Consider the following 14543-nt stretch of genomic DNA (forward strand, 5'->3'; position numbering starts at 1 on the left):
CAAGACTGACTTCTTATGAGCCAAATGGCAAAAAGTCTATGGGCTTCCCCAAATAACATATACTATAGTATGATATCGTAAAAATACTGTGTAGTATTACCTTATTCATATTCTATAGTATTCACTGTAGTGTTTCTGCGGACTTTACTGTAGTATTTACAGTAGTGTTATTGCAGACATTACTGTAGTATACTGTGTTATGCAGGCCAGTCAAGTTCTTCCACATCAATCACGAAAAAACATTTCTGGATGGATCTTGCTTTGCGCACGGGGGCGTTGTCATGCTGAAACAGGAAAGGGCCTTCCCCAAACTGTTACCACAAAGTTGGAAGCACAGAATCCTCTAGCATGTCATTCATTGTATGCTGTAGCTTTGAGATTTCCATTTACTAGAACTAGGGGGCATAGCCCGAACCATGAAAAACAGCACCAGAGCATTATTTCTACTCCACCAAACTTTACATTTGGCACTATGCATTCGGGAAGGTAGCGCTCTCCTGGCAACCGCCAAACCCAGAATCGTCCATCAGACTGACAGATGTTGAAGCGTGATTCATCACTTCAGAAAACACATTTCCACTGCTCCAGAGTCTAACAGCAGCGATCTTTACACCTCTCAAGCCGACAATTGGCATTGCGCATGGTGATCTTAGGCTTGTGTGCGGCTGTTCGGCCATGGAAACGCATTTCATGAAGCCCCCGACGAACATTTATTGTGCTGACATTTCTTCCACGCATCCTATGACGGTGCCAGGTTGAACGTCACTGAGCGCTTCAGTAAGGCCATTCTACTGCCAATGATTGTCTATGACGATTGCATGGCTGTGTGCTCAATTTTATATACCTGTCAGCAACGGTTGTGGCTGAAATAGCCAAATCCACTCATTTAAAGGGGTGTCCACATACTTATGTATATACAGTGCCTTCAGAAAGTATTTAGACTCCTTGAATTTTCCACATTTTGTGGAAAAAAAATCCCTGAGTTGCGCAGCGGTCTAAGGCACTGTATCTCAGTGCATGAGGCATCACTACAGACACCCTGGTTCGAATCCAGGCGGGTATCACAACCGGCTGTGATTGGGAGTCCCATAGGGCGGGGTACAATTGGCCCAGCATCGTCCAGGTTTGGACCGGGGGTAGGCCATCATTGTAAATAACTGACTTGCCTAGTTAAATAAAGGTTAATTCATATATATTTTTTAAACACACAATACCCCATAATGGCAAAGTGAAAACACATTTTTAGAAATGTTTGCAAATTCCTACAAAATAAAAAACATTTATAAATTATTGACATGAGTATTCAGACCCTTTGCTATGAGATCCGAAATTGAGCTCAGGTGCATCCTGTTTCCATTGATCATCCTTGAGATGTTTCTACAGCTGTGATAAGTTCAATTGATTGGACAGGTACACACCTGTCTATATAAGGTCCTGCAGTTGACAGTGCATGTAAGAGCAAAAGCCAGGCCATGAGGTTGAAGAAATTGTCCATAGTGTGTCGAGACATGATTGTGTCAAGGCACAGATCTGGGAGACGGGTACCAAAAAATGCCTGTAGCATTGAAGGTCCTGAAGAACACAGTAGCCTCCATCATTCTTAAATGGAAGAAGTTTGGAACTACCAAGACACTTCCTAGAGTTGGCAGCCTGGCCAAACTGAGAAATCAGGGGAGGTGAACAAGAACCCAATGGTCACTCTGACAGAGCTTGAGAGCTCCTCTGTGGAGATGGGAGAACCTTCCAGAAGGACAACCATCTCTGCAGCACGCCACCAATCAGGCCTTTAAGGTAGAGTGGCCAGACGGAAGCCACTCCTCAGTAAAAGGCACAACAGCCTCTGAATGTCCTTGAGTGGCCTAGCCAGAGCCCGGACTTGAACTAGATTGAACATTTCTGCGGAGACCAGAAAATATCTGTGCAGCGACTTTCCCCATCCAACATTGACAGAGCATGAGAGGATCTCCAGAGGAGATTGATAGAAACTCCCCAAATACAGGTGTGACAAGCTGTAGCGTCACACCCAAGAAGACTTGAGGCTGTAATCTCTGCCAAAGGTGCTTCGACAAAGTACTGAGTAAAGGGTCTGAATACTTTTGTAAATGTGATATTTCTCTATTTTTTTTGTTGAAACATTTTTAAAAAGGTCTAAACCTGTTTTTGCTTTGTCATTAAGGGGTATTGTGTGTAGATTGAGGGGGGAAAAATATTTTTAATAAGGCTGTAATGTATCAAAATGTGGACAAAGTCAAGGGGTATGAATACTTTCTGAATGTACTGTACATTTTACGGACACGGTATATTTATAGTTATCTTGTTTTGTTTTTAGTCTCAGCCCTCAACTAACCTCAACCCCTCCCATCTACTTCTGAAGAACATCCACTTTTAATTTCTAGCTGCCGTATATATTTTTCCGCTGTGATGTTATACAAAAGTTATGAACCTTTCTATTGTCATAGTTTCTACACATTGTACGTTAAATAAAAACCTTTTTGCATAGAATTCTGTCAATTCGGTCAAAATATTCAAGGGTGGACTTCTATTGGTTTATTTTTTTATTTATTATTATTATTATTATTTTAAATTATTATTATTAGATGGTGAGCCGGTGGTGAGCAAGAGACTGAGAATACCAAGTCTGTCTTGAGTTTTGATGCAAAGTGTTTGCCAGATAAAGTCCTGTGAGTTTTTGATTCCGAACCCACTACAGTGTTTCAAGCTCCAGAATGTAGGAGGGAGATTATGAGGAGTGCAGATGGGCATGGGACAAAAGGATGTGTCGTTCCGGTGGATAAAGTGGAGTATTTCAATTATGGGGGATCAGAAATGTCCTGTGCGAGTGAGACAGATTAAAGTTTCCATTGTGAGAGCAGTGCGGAAAGGGTCAAAACCATGAATAGCCCATTGTAGTGTCTTAAATGTAAAATGTTTAGCCACATGGCAAGTTTGTGCAGATGGAATAAATATGATGTGGAAGAATCAGTGGATACAGTGTGCCATTGTGGTGAGAACCATGCTCCCAACTACCAGGAGTGCCCGATAAGGGTGAAGGAGGTTGAAGTAGCACATATCCGGGCTGTCCACCAGATCTCCTATGCAGAGGCACTGCAAATAGCTGAAGGAGCAAGTGCAATAAATGCCCCCCAGCCTGCAGAAAGTGTTTTTTCATCGATTTAAGGGATCCTGAAGTACTGATAGTGAAGGTGGATGTTGTTGCGTTTATTGCACAGGGGATAAAGTCAAATCATCAAGAAATATAAGAAACGTGACATAATTGTGAATGGAGGTAATGGGGGAGGTAAATGAGTAGCGACGCTCCCCATCCAACCTTCTTCACCCTTTCCCTATTTCCCTGTGTTTTTCTGCGTTAAAGTTCCCCAGTTTTCACCCCACACAGTAGGTGGCACCATGCACCTCTAACGTATATTTCCTGACCGCCAAATGCCATAGAAGAAGAAGACCCGGAAAACATTCCTTTAGTTTTCTCTTGACACGTATCTAGCAGCGAAGTTGGCGGAGTCCAGTGTTGAATTGTTCATCGTTGCAGGTAACAGCGGTTAGTATTGTTTAGTAAAATCCATGTAATAGTAAAACACTTTTTTTATAGCTTGGTTAAATATTGTGTCGAGGCCCACATTCATTTTAGCGTCGCGAAGCCGCCTGATCCCGCGAGCTTAACGTTACATTATAACTGCACGGATGTCATTTGTAACTAGATATAATTTCAGGACTGATACTATAGGTAGTGCAGTATGGTAATCAGTGGGGTAAATTGACAGGCTGCATTCCTTTATTAGTCTGCTCTTGCTTACTAGCTAGCCAACGATAGCTAGCTAACCTGGAATACATTTGGCTAGTTAGCTAGCTGACGTTAAATACCAGTTTTAGTAAACTAGCTAGCTAACCAGCTAACGTTACACGGCTAATTATTTAATCAAATATTGCACCACCCGTTTAACAAACGTGCTTGCCAGCTAGCTAACGGTAGGTTAACGTTGTTTGTGTGGTTGCCATGGCGTTGTAAAGCAGCCTAAACAACGAACTCAAATGTTGTAGCTACATATTTGTTATTAAAGTGTTTCTTAATCAAGCGTTTTTGTTTTTAATAAGTTGATTGGATATCTGGTTATTTATATCCACGGAGTTGCAGGACTGGTGGAATGTTGACTTGTCTAATTTCGCTAAATTATCAGCTGGCTGAAGTTTGCGTTTAAAAGATGCATCTCAGCCCCGGCTGCTTGATCAATGAGACCTGACCCCCATTCTGAAAATGTCAGAGCTCGTAGTGGAGATGACTACTGTTCTATCTAGACTGATGTGTGGTGGGCTTTCTGCGCTGTAGCAGCAGCAAAGGCATCACCAACGTGGGTGCTACACGTCAGTTGTGGAGGGGTATGAAGTCGCCACAATGGAAATAAATTGTCTAACTTTTGTCATCCTCGATGATTTTTAATGTACTATCCAAATGCGTGGTTGTATTGTTTTACATTGTCATAAATACAGTGCATTTGGAAAATATTCAGAACCCTTGACTTTTTCCATATTTTGTTACGTTACAGCCTTATTCTAAAATGTATTACATTGATTTCCCCCCTCATCGATGTACACACAATACCCCATAATGACAAAGCAACAACAGGTATAGACATTTTAGCAAATGTATTCAAAATAAAAAATTCAACTTGACATTTACATACAGAACCAGTGAAAAGTTTGTGATTGTGGAGGCTAGGTCATCTGATGAAGGATTCCATCACTCTCCTCCTTGGTCAAATAGCCCTTACACGGCTTGGAGGTGTGTTGCTTCATTGTCCTGTTGAAAATCAAATTCTAGTCCCACTAAGCGCAAACCAGATGGGATGGCGTATCGCTGTGGTAGCCATGCTGTTTAAGTGTGCCTTGAATTCTAAATGTATCACAGACAGTGTCACCAGCAAAGTCACCATCACAGCTCCTCCATGCTTCACGATGGGAACCACACATGCGGAGATCATCCATTCGCCTACTCTGTGTCTCAAAGACATGGTGGTTGGAACTAAAAATCTCAATTTGGACTCATCAGATCAAAGGACAGGTTTCCACCGGTCTAATGTCCATTGCTCGTGTTTCTTGGCCCAAGCAAGTCTCTTCTTATTATTGGTGCCCTTTAGTAGTGTTTTCTTTGCAGCAATTTGACCATGAAGGCCTGATTCACACAGTCTCCTCTGAACAGTTGATGTCTGTTACTTGAATTTCTTAATTTTCCGCATTTGACTTACCATGTCTTAAAGTAATGATGGACTGTTGTTTCTCTTTGCTTATTTGAGCTGTTCTTGTCATAATATGGACTTGGTCTTTTACCAAATAGGGATATCTTCTGTATACAACTAGGGTTGCAAAATTCCCAGGTTTTCCAGAAATCCTGGTAGGAAAACTAGAATAAACAGGAAATCCAGGAATCTAACAAATGGGATTTCTGGAAAACCTGGAAATTTAGTTACTGGCATTTTGCAACCCTATATACCACCCCTACCATGTCACAACACAACTGATTGGCTCAAACGCATTAAGAAGGAAATAAATTCCACACATTTTACTTTTAACAAGGCATACCTATTAATTTAAATTCATTCCTGGTGACTACCGCATGAAGCTCGTTGAGCAAATGCGAAGAGTGTACAAAGCTGTCATCAAGGCATCAGGCGTCGACTGTCTAACCACAAATGACATGGGCAAGTATATTTGGTGCATCGAATGGCTTTTCCCTTGATGCTAAGTTTCTAGCGAGCAAACGTATCTACATGAAAATAAACATGCCAGGAATAAGGGCAGCAATACACACTAACTTCCCAGATACCAATGCATCAAGTGGTGCTAAACTAGCCATCAATTGAATACTGTTTACACAATTTTCTCCTCCATCTGTACAATGCTCATGAACTATTTATTTTTTGCAGACGGTCAAAAATGTCAGGGTTTGACAACTTCAACACAGATTTCTACCAGTCCAGCTACAGTGTAGATGACCAAGGCCAACCTGCTGGATATGGCTACAGTAACACAGAAGACCCCTACAAACAGTATGTTTTGTGAACTTGTTAATATTGCATTGACCCCAGTTACTCTGTAACTCACCGTGCTCTGAAAATACACATGCCTGTCAACAATTTGAAAAAAATGCATTTTCCCCTCAATGTCTCTCAATGGCCTGTTTTGTTAGTATTGTTCCTTATGTGTTGCTTACTAGCATGAGTCATAGTGTTTTTAACAAAGCCATGAAGGTTTTCTTAGAAGTGTGCTTATGTTTCCCCCCCTAGGGGTCAGTATGACTACTCCCAACCGATGGGATACTCAGCCCCAGGGATGATGCAACCTCAGCAGCCCTACACAGGCCAGATCTACCAACCCACACCAGCCTTCACACCTTCCCCCACACAGTCCATGTACGGCAGCAGCTTTGATGACGAGCCCCCGCTGCTGGAGGGTAAGGATAACCAAGTGGTGGTGTTGGGAGGGTAAGGATAACCAAGTGGTGGTGTTGGGAGGGTAAGGATAACCAAGTGGTGGTGTTGGGAGGATAAGGATAACCAAGTGGTGGTGGTGTTGGGAGGGTAAGGATAACCACGTGGTGGTGTTGGGAGGGAAAGGATAACCACGTGGTGGTGTTGGGAGGGAAAGGATAACCACGTGGTGGTGTTGGGAGGGAAAGGATAACCAAGTGGTGGTGTTGAGAGGGTAAGGATAACCAAGTGGTGGTGTTGAGAGGGTAAGGATAACCAAGTGGTGGTGGTGGTGTGAGAGGGTAAGGATAACCAAGTGGTGGTGTTGAGAGGGTAAGGATAACCAAGTGGTGGTGTTGAGAGGGTAAGGATAACCAAGTGGTGGTGGTGTTGGGAGGGTAAGGATAACCAAGTGGTGGTGGTGTTGGGAGGGTAAGGATAACCAAGTGGTGGTGTTGGGAGGGTAAGGATAACCAAGTGGTGGCGTTGGGAGGGTAAGGATAACCAAGTGGTGAGACTCCATAGGGAAAGGGGTGGTAAAGCATGCTAACTCAAATTACTTGATCACAAATAAAGCTTTTTCCTCTACCTACCTAAGCACTTTTGTTGATCTGAGAGGATTGGCTAGTTGAAGCCAGGTGGAGCTTTTAGATTTGATCTTTATCTCTGACTTACTCTGAAGCATAGGAGCTTCATACTAGGGATTGGGGGAATGAAGACACATTTCTCAAGGTATGAGTGGTCAGGGAAGCACATAGCCAAAAGGATCCAACTCTCGTTCATTTCTCTCGAGGAAATGTTCCCGCATTAGTGGAGACTGAAGGCACTGGTAACCCTGCATATGTTGGCTCAATCGGAAATTACCTTTACATTTCTATTGTGCGATCTGTAACCCTTCAGCAATAGATTGAATATAGCTCCTAATCAAAATGATGAAAGGTGAATCAAGAAGATTGAAATATTTGTCTGACGTTTTTGTCAACATGCTAGGTTAGCTAATGCTAAAGCAACCCATCGGATTCAACTAGACTTTTGGTAGCTACTCACCCCAACCCTAGGCATTGCATTTTCATGGAATCCAATGGGTGGATATAGCATTACCTAGCCTAGCATACACTACAACCAAAAACTATGTGGACACATGCTCTGGGGTTGAGTTCAGGTCTCTGTGCAGTCCAGTCAAGTTCTTCCACACAACAAGCCATTTCTGTATGAACCTCGCTTTGTGCACGGGGGCATTGTCATGCTGAAACAGGAAAGGGCCTTCCCCAAACGGTTGCCACAAAGTTGGAAGCACAGAATCATCTAGAATCTCCTTGTATGCTGTAGCGATATGATTTCCCTTTACTGGAACTAAGGGGCTTAGCCCAGACCATGGAAAAACAGCCCCAGACCATTATTCCCCCACCACCACTCCAGCCGATGCTTTTCATTGACTATGTTTATCTTAAGCTTGTGTGCGACTTCTCGCCCATGGAAACCCATTTCATGAAGCTCCCAACGAACAGTTTCTGTGTTGACGTTGCTTCGAGGCAGTTTGGAACTAGGTGGTGAGTGTTGCAACCGAGGACAGACTATTTTTATGCGTTTCAGCAGTCGGCGGTCCCGTTCTGCGAGCTTGTGTGGCAGACCACTTCACGGTTGTGCCATTGTTGCTCCTTTCCACTTCACAATAACAGCATTTACCTTTGACCGGGGCAGCTCTAGCAGGGCAGAAATTTGACGAACTAACTTGTATGATGTGGCACCATCCTATGGCCGTGCCGCATTTGAAATGCGATAACCTCTTCAGTAAGGCCATTCCACTGCCAATATTTGTCTATGGAGTATGTTTAGCTGTGTGCTCGATTTTATACACCTGTCAGCAACGGGTGTGGCAGAAATAGCTGAATCCACTCGTTTTGAAGCGATGTCCACATACTTTTGTATATATAGTGTATTCCATCCCGAGGTTGAGGTACCGTATGTTTTCCCAGCCATATACCGCCCTGGGCTCTTGATTGTCCACATTCCGACTAGAGAAATGAACAAGTCAGATCCTTTTGGCTTGGGAGCACATCAAGATCTAGAGAGGACTCCGGTGCCCAAAAGCCAATTTTAGCATGGGCAGCACCATTAAGGACTTTCACCATTTTGAAGTGGTTAACTGGGTTGGACTTCCTATGGTTTAAGGAAGGATCACATAATTCCATCCAGGTCATCAGGAGGGATCAGTCAATGAATTATACTTGTGAGCAAAACGTTCCATAAATGCGGGTGGCAGTAAATTGCCAACCCTGGCTTCATACCTATTCAAACAATACACTCCATTATGTACCTTTGTGTGTTTACCTACTAAAGAAGTAGTAGAAGAAAATGGACTACTTCAAACCTGAGATGGCCTCAATGGCGCTGCCCACGTGCTCAGATGCCATAACGGGACAGATGCAAAGTTGTGATCTCTATACATCTCTTTGAAGGGAGCACTATGATGGGTTTAGTGGGATAGGTGTCCATGTTGCCCTCCCCTGTGACAAGAAGACCTAGTTAAACCAGTAGAGTGACCCAGTTGTGTGCACTAAATGGGTCAGCAGTCAGGGATCACCAGGGCCATCCTGCTAAGCTAATAAATTACTCCAAGTAAGGTCTTATTTCGGAGACGAGCATTCATCTGATACATTGGTGTGTGGTAGGGAAAGAAGTGTTCTCTTGATACAAAATAAATGTTTCTGTTGCTTGTCATTTCCTTATTAAACTGAAAAAGTGTCATTCTAGAAGGTATAGAGAATTGTATGATTCTCTTTTTTTCTGACTATATTGTAAGAATGAGTTGTCCCTTCTCTCAACCAACCCTTTCACTTATATCTGACATTGCTTTAATATAATTTCATGCTTTTGCTCTACCTCACAGAATTGGGCATTAACTTTGACCACATCTGGCAGAAGACCCTGACAGTGCTCCACCCCATGAAGGCAGCAGATGGTAACATTATGAACGAGACTGACCTGGCTGGGCCCATGGTGTTCTGTCTGGCCTTCGGAGCCACCTTACTTCTGGTAAGAACTATTCTATTACTGATGTAGTACAGCACTTGAACACTTACATGGTATCTGTATATATTTGTCATTATACCTTGTGCAATAGCATTGTCTGCCTTGGGAAGAAATTACTGTAAATGCAGATGGCTGATGAGTTGTCAATATGTTCCTGTCTCTGTCTATCTGCTACAGACAGGAAAGATCCAGTTTGGATATGTGTATGGCATCAGCGTCATCGGCTGCCTGGGGATGTACTGTCTCCTCAACCTAATGAGCATGACAGGTGTGTCGTTTGGCTGTGTCGCCAGTGTACTGGGCTACTGCCTTCTACCCATGATCCTCCTTGCCAGCTTCGGAATCATCTTCTCTTTACAGTAAGAACAAACATGGGCCTGAGAATAGAGGTTAGGTCAGTTTAGTAAAGTGCTCCGTCACATTATATAGAGCAGATCTGTGGATCAGGTGGTGCACAACATAATATGAGCCTTTGCTACTGAAAAATGACTGACTTTTGATGCTCTTTGTTTGTGGACAATTTAAATTGCACAATTGTTTTACCAAACAATTTACCAACTGATCTAGCTGGCTTTTCTTTACCTTTTTCAGAGGCATGTTTGGAATAATCATCGCAGCCACGATAATTGGCTGGTGCAGTTTCTCTGCTTCCAAGATCTTCATCTCGGCCCTGGCCATGGACGGACAGCAACTTCTGGTGGCGTACCCCTGTGCCCTCCTCTATGGGGTGTTTGCTCTCATCTCTGTCTTCTGAACTGTCTCTGTCTGTCATCTACACCATGCAGGAAAACGGCCCAGCAAACCCAACTAACTTGAGGACCAGTAAGAAGCGCTGCTGTGCTGCACCCACATCACAGTGCAGTGGTGTGGCCAGAAACCCTGTCAGTTTCATTCCACTTTTACACCCGCCCGACAGGGGTCAGTTGTAGAGTATCAATTCCAAACCATTTCCATTCAGGACTTAAGGACCCATCCACGGACCACTGCAATCTTATATTTAATGTAAGGCTTGTTCTTTATTCTGTTTTTGTTTCTAAGATTTATTTGAGCTTTGAGGCCTTCAGAAAATGTTTTGCACAGGTATTTTCAATTTTCTTCAACTGAAGCAGGTGACTTGAAATTGAGTTGTTAGAATAAGACCTTGTTGCATAGTTAATCTATCTCTAATATAAACAGCTCTCTCATTCATACATACACATCTGGGTACTCAAGAGGTCTCTTACAAGTCTGAAAAGACATGTTTTATAAACCTGCAATCATTTTCTGTCCTGTTAGGTCTTTCTTAGAACGATATAAATTGCTGAAACATAAGGCGCTGCTTGACCAAAACTCTGCCTTGTTGCATTCTCAATTGTATTTCCCAGCCCCCCATGTGATCAGGGCTGTGTTGGTTTTGTAGCTTGTGTGATTCTAAACTTTGGGCAGTCAACGTGCCTGCGCGATGACACAGTTGTGTACACACTCAAGTTATGTACAAAATTAATTTTTAAAGAGAAATAGATATTTGTGAGGTTTTAATTTTATTGTAAGAGTTTGTTATTCAAGATCAAAACCGCACTGCAGGGCTCCAGCCTACTGTGCTGTCAAATCAAATGTATTTGTATAGCCCTTCTTACATCAGCTGTTATCTCAAAGTGCTGTACAGAAACCCAGCCTAAAACCCCAAACAGCAAGCAATGCAGTTGTAGAAGCATGGTGGCTAGGAAAAACTCCCTAGAAACGCCAAAAACTGTTAAGACTTTGTGTATCCGCATTTTTTTTTCACGAACAGAATAGGTGTCACAAGGCTGTCAGCTGTGTTTAATGGTATTGTACTACAGGCCGGTCAAACCACACAAGAAGTATCTCACAGATCCTAGGAGATTTTCAGTCCTCTTACCCATTCTCATGAAGTTTTGTGTTTGATCGGTTTTCTGTTTTTCACCTCAAGGCTATGATGCATTGTTGAGCTTGTTTTTTGGCTGCAGGGTTATATGGCACACTAGAGTGCATTGAATAACTATTGTCATAGTTTTAGTCTTTTACAGTTCACTTTGACTACAATGTGGGTGTGAATTTTGGTTTCGCACAAAGGTGTCACCTGAAAGGCACGGTTTTATGGTCATCAGTGGTTTTTCTCAGTTTTCCTATAATAACTTGGTTTTTATGCTAAACCTGAGCTGAAGGGATGCCATTTTATATAGTCTTCCGAAGAATAATGAATAATGCAACATTTAAATTGAGTGCTTTTCTATTTCAACATACTATACACAAGGGAATAGTTTGCATTTCAAGCAACCAAGAGCCATTTACAGTGCTACTCTTTTATGGCCAAGTATTTATATACTGTGTCATTTGTTTTGTGCTTCTTAAAAGTCCCAATGTTGTTCTTTTGTCATGTTGAAATTCTTGATCAATTGGAAAAGCGTTGTGCTTGTGTGGTTTTATTGGCCACTATCTAAATAAAATATAGGTTGATACATTTTTTATTATGTCATTCTTTCAGCCAGAAACAATGGTTTGTGGTTTTTGGAGTTCATCCTGTAATGACGATGGTGGAACCAAAACCATATTTTTCTCTACTGCAGTGGTCATTCATCCTGTTCCTGGAGCGCTACCCTCCTGTAGGTTTCCACTCCAACTCCAGTTGTAACCTACCTGATACAGCTTATCAACAAGCTAATTATTAGAGTCCAATGCGCTAGTTTAGGGTTGCAGCGAAACAACACTGCAAGACTGTTCTCCAGGAACTGGATTGGAGAGCCCTGCTCTACTGTATAACATCAGTCTGTATGTTGAGAGATTGAAGATCTTTACGAATGGTTTGGATTATGTTTTCAGCATGAAGGAAAATGACACTAATGCCCCATCCTGATGGCAATGGGTCGTTGTTTTCTATCCCAGTCCCTATTAGTCTATAGGAAATATGGAGATGAATCATATTTGATTAATTACGAGGATATTCTATTTGTATTCATGTATCCCCATTGGCTACTGCCAAGGCAGCGGCTAATCTTCCTGGGGTCCAGCGAAATTAAGGCAGTTCTGCTTTTTTTTTTTTAACATTACAATACATTCACAACGTATTAAGTGTGTGCACTCAGGCCCCTACTCTACTGCCACATATCTATAACACAAAATCTGTGTGTGTAGTACGTATGTTATCGTGTGTTTGTATGCATGTGTCTGCCTATGTTTGTGTTGCTTCACAGTCCCTGCTGTTTCAAAAGGTGTATTTTTATCTTTTTTTTAATCAATGTACTGCTTGTTACTTGATGCGGAACAGAGTTCCATGTTGTCATGGCTCTATGTAGTACTGTGCGCCTCCCAAAGTCTGTTCTGTGAAAAGACCCCTGGTGGCATGTCTTGTGGGGTATGCATGGGTGTCCGTGCTGTGTGCCAGTAGTTCAAGCAAACAGCTTGGCGCATTCAACTTGTCAATGCCTCTCACGAATACAAGTAGTGATGAAGTCAATCTCTCTTCCACTTTGAGCCAGGAGAGATTGACATGCATATTATTGTTAGCTCTCTGTGTACATCCAAGGGCCAGCCCCTCTGCCCTGTTCTAAGCCAATTGAAATTTTCCAAGTCCCTCTTTGTGGCACTTGACCACACAACTGAACAGTATTCCAGGTGCGGCAAAACTAAGGCCTGTAGGACCTGCCTTGTGGATAGTGCTGAATGCAGAGCAGCGCTTTATTGTGGACAGACTTCTCCCCATCTTAGCTACTGTTGTATCAATATGTTTTGACCATCCAGGGTTACAATCCAGGGTTACTCCAAGCAGTTTAGTCTCCTCAACTTGCTCAATTACCATATTATTCATTACAATATTTATATGAGGTTTAGGGTTTAGTGGATGATTTGTCCGGGCCTACCAGAATAGCTAAATACATTTTATGCTCGTTTTGAGGCAAGCAACAGGTAACCTGCCTAAATGACTGCCGCCCGTAGCACTCACTGCAGTAGCTATGAAGTGCTGTGAAAGGCTGGTCATGGCTCAACACCAGCATCCCAGAAACCCTAGATCCATTCCAATTCGCATACCGCCCCAACAGATCCACAGATGCAATCTGAATTGCACTCCACACTGCCCTTTTCCCACCTGGACAAAAGGAACACGTATGTGAGAATGCTGTTCATTAACTACAGCTCAGCGTTCAACACCATTGTGCCCACAAAGCTCATCACTAAGCTAAGGACCCTGGGACTAAACACCTCCCTCTGCAACTGGATCCTGGACTTCCTGACGGGCCGCCCCCAGGTGATAAGGGTAAGCAACAACACATCTGCCACGCTGGTCCTCAATATGGGGGGTGTGTGCTTAGTCCCCTCCTGTACTCCCTGTTCACCCACGACTGCATGGCCAGGCACGACTCCACCAACACCATCATTAAGTTTGCTGACGACACAACAGTGGAAGGCCTGATCACGACAATGATGAGACAGCCTATAGGGAGGAGGTCAGAGACCTGGCAGTGTGGTGCCCTGACAACAACTCTCCCTCAACGTGGACTACAGGAAAAGGAGAACCGAACATGCCCCCATTCACATCAACGAGGCTGTAGTGGACCGGATCGAGAGTTTCAAGTTCCTTGGTGTCCACATCACTAACAAACTATCATGGTCCAAACATACCAAGATAGTTGTGTAGAGGGCATGAGAACACCATTTCCCCCTCAGGAGACTGAAAGGATTTCGCATGTATCCCCAGATCCTCAAAAAGTTCTACAGCTGCACCATTGAGAGCATCCTGACCGGTTGCATCACCGCCTGGTATGGCAACTGTTCGGCATCCAACCGTAAGGCGCTACAGAGTGTAGTGTGTACGGCCCAGTACATCACCGGGGCCAAGCTTCCTGCCATCCAGGTCCTATATACTAGGTGGTGTCAGAGGACTGCCCAAAAAATTGACTCCAGTCACCCAAGTCATAGACTTTTCTGTCTGCGACACTACAGCAAGCGGTACCGGAGTGCCAAGTCTAGGTCCAAAATGCTCCTGAACAGCTTTTACCCCCAAGCCATAAGACTGCTTAACAATTAATCAAATGG

General features: G+C 43.2%; 1 protein-coding gene across 2 annotated transcripts; it reads left to right on the top strand.

The window, feature by feature from the left end:
• The first annotated feature begins 3390 nt into the window (after nucleotides 1-3390).
• On the top strand, nucleotides 3391-11976 carry LOC118390863 (protein YIPF5). Of its 2 annotated transcripts, none has more exons than XM_035781567.2 (6): nucleotides 3391-3547; nucleotides 5937-6059; nucleotides 6297-6463; nucleotides 9370-9515; nucleotides 9690-9871; nucleotides 10104-11976. In XM_035781567.2, the coding sequence occupies exons 2-6, from the start codon at nucleotides 5947-5949 to the stop codon at nucleotides 10264-10266; spliced, it is 771 nt and encodes a 256-aa protein (XP_035637460.1). In that variant the 5' UTR covers nucleotides 3391-3547; nucleotides 5937-5946; the 3' UTR covers nucleotides 10267-11976. The 2 variants fall into 2 exon arrangements, with proteins under 2 accessions (XP_035637460.1, XP_035637459.1); XM_035781566.2 differs by having other exon boundaries at nucleotides 3403-3556.
• The last annotated feature ends 2567 nt before the right edge of the window (nucleotides 11977-14543 follow it).

The sequence above is a fragment of the Oncorhynchus keta genome, chromosome 12, assembly GCF_023373465.1.
Source record: "Oncorhynchus keta strain PuntledgeMale-10-30-2019 chromosome 12, Oket_V2, whole genome shotgun sequence".
NCBI lineage: Eukaryota > Metazoa > Chordata > Actinopteri > Salmoniformes > Salmonidae > Oncorhynchus > Oncorhynchus keta.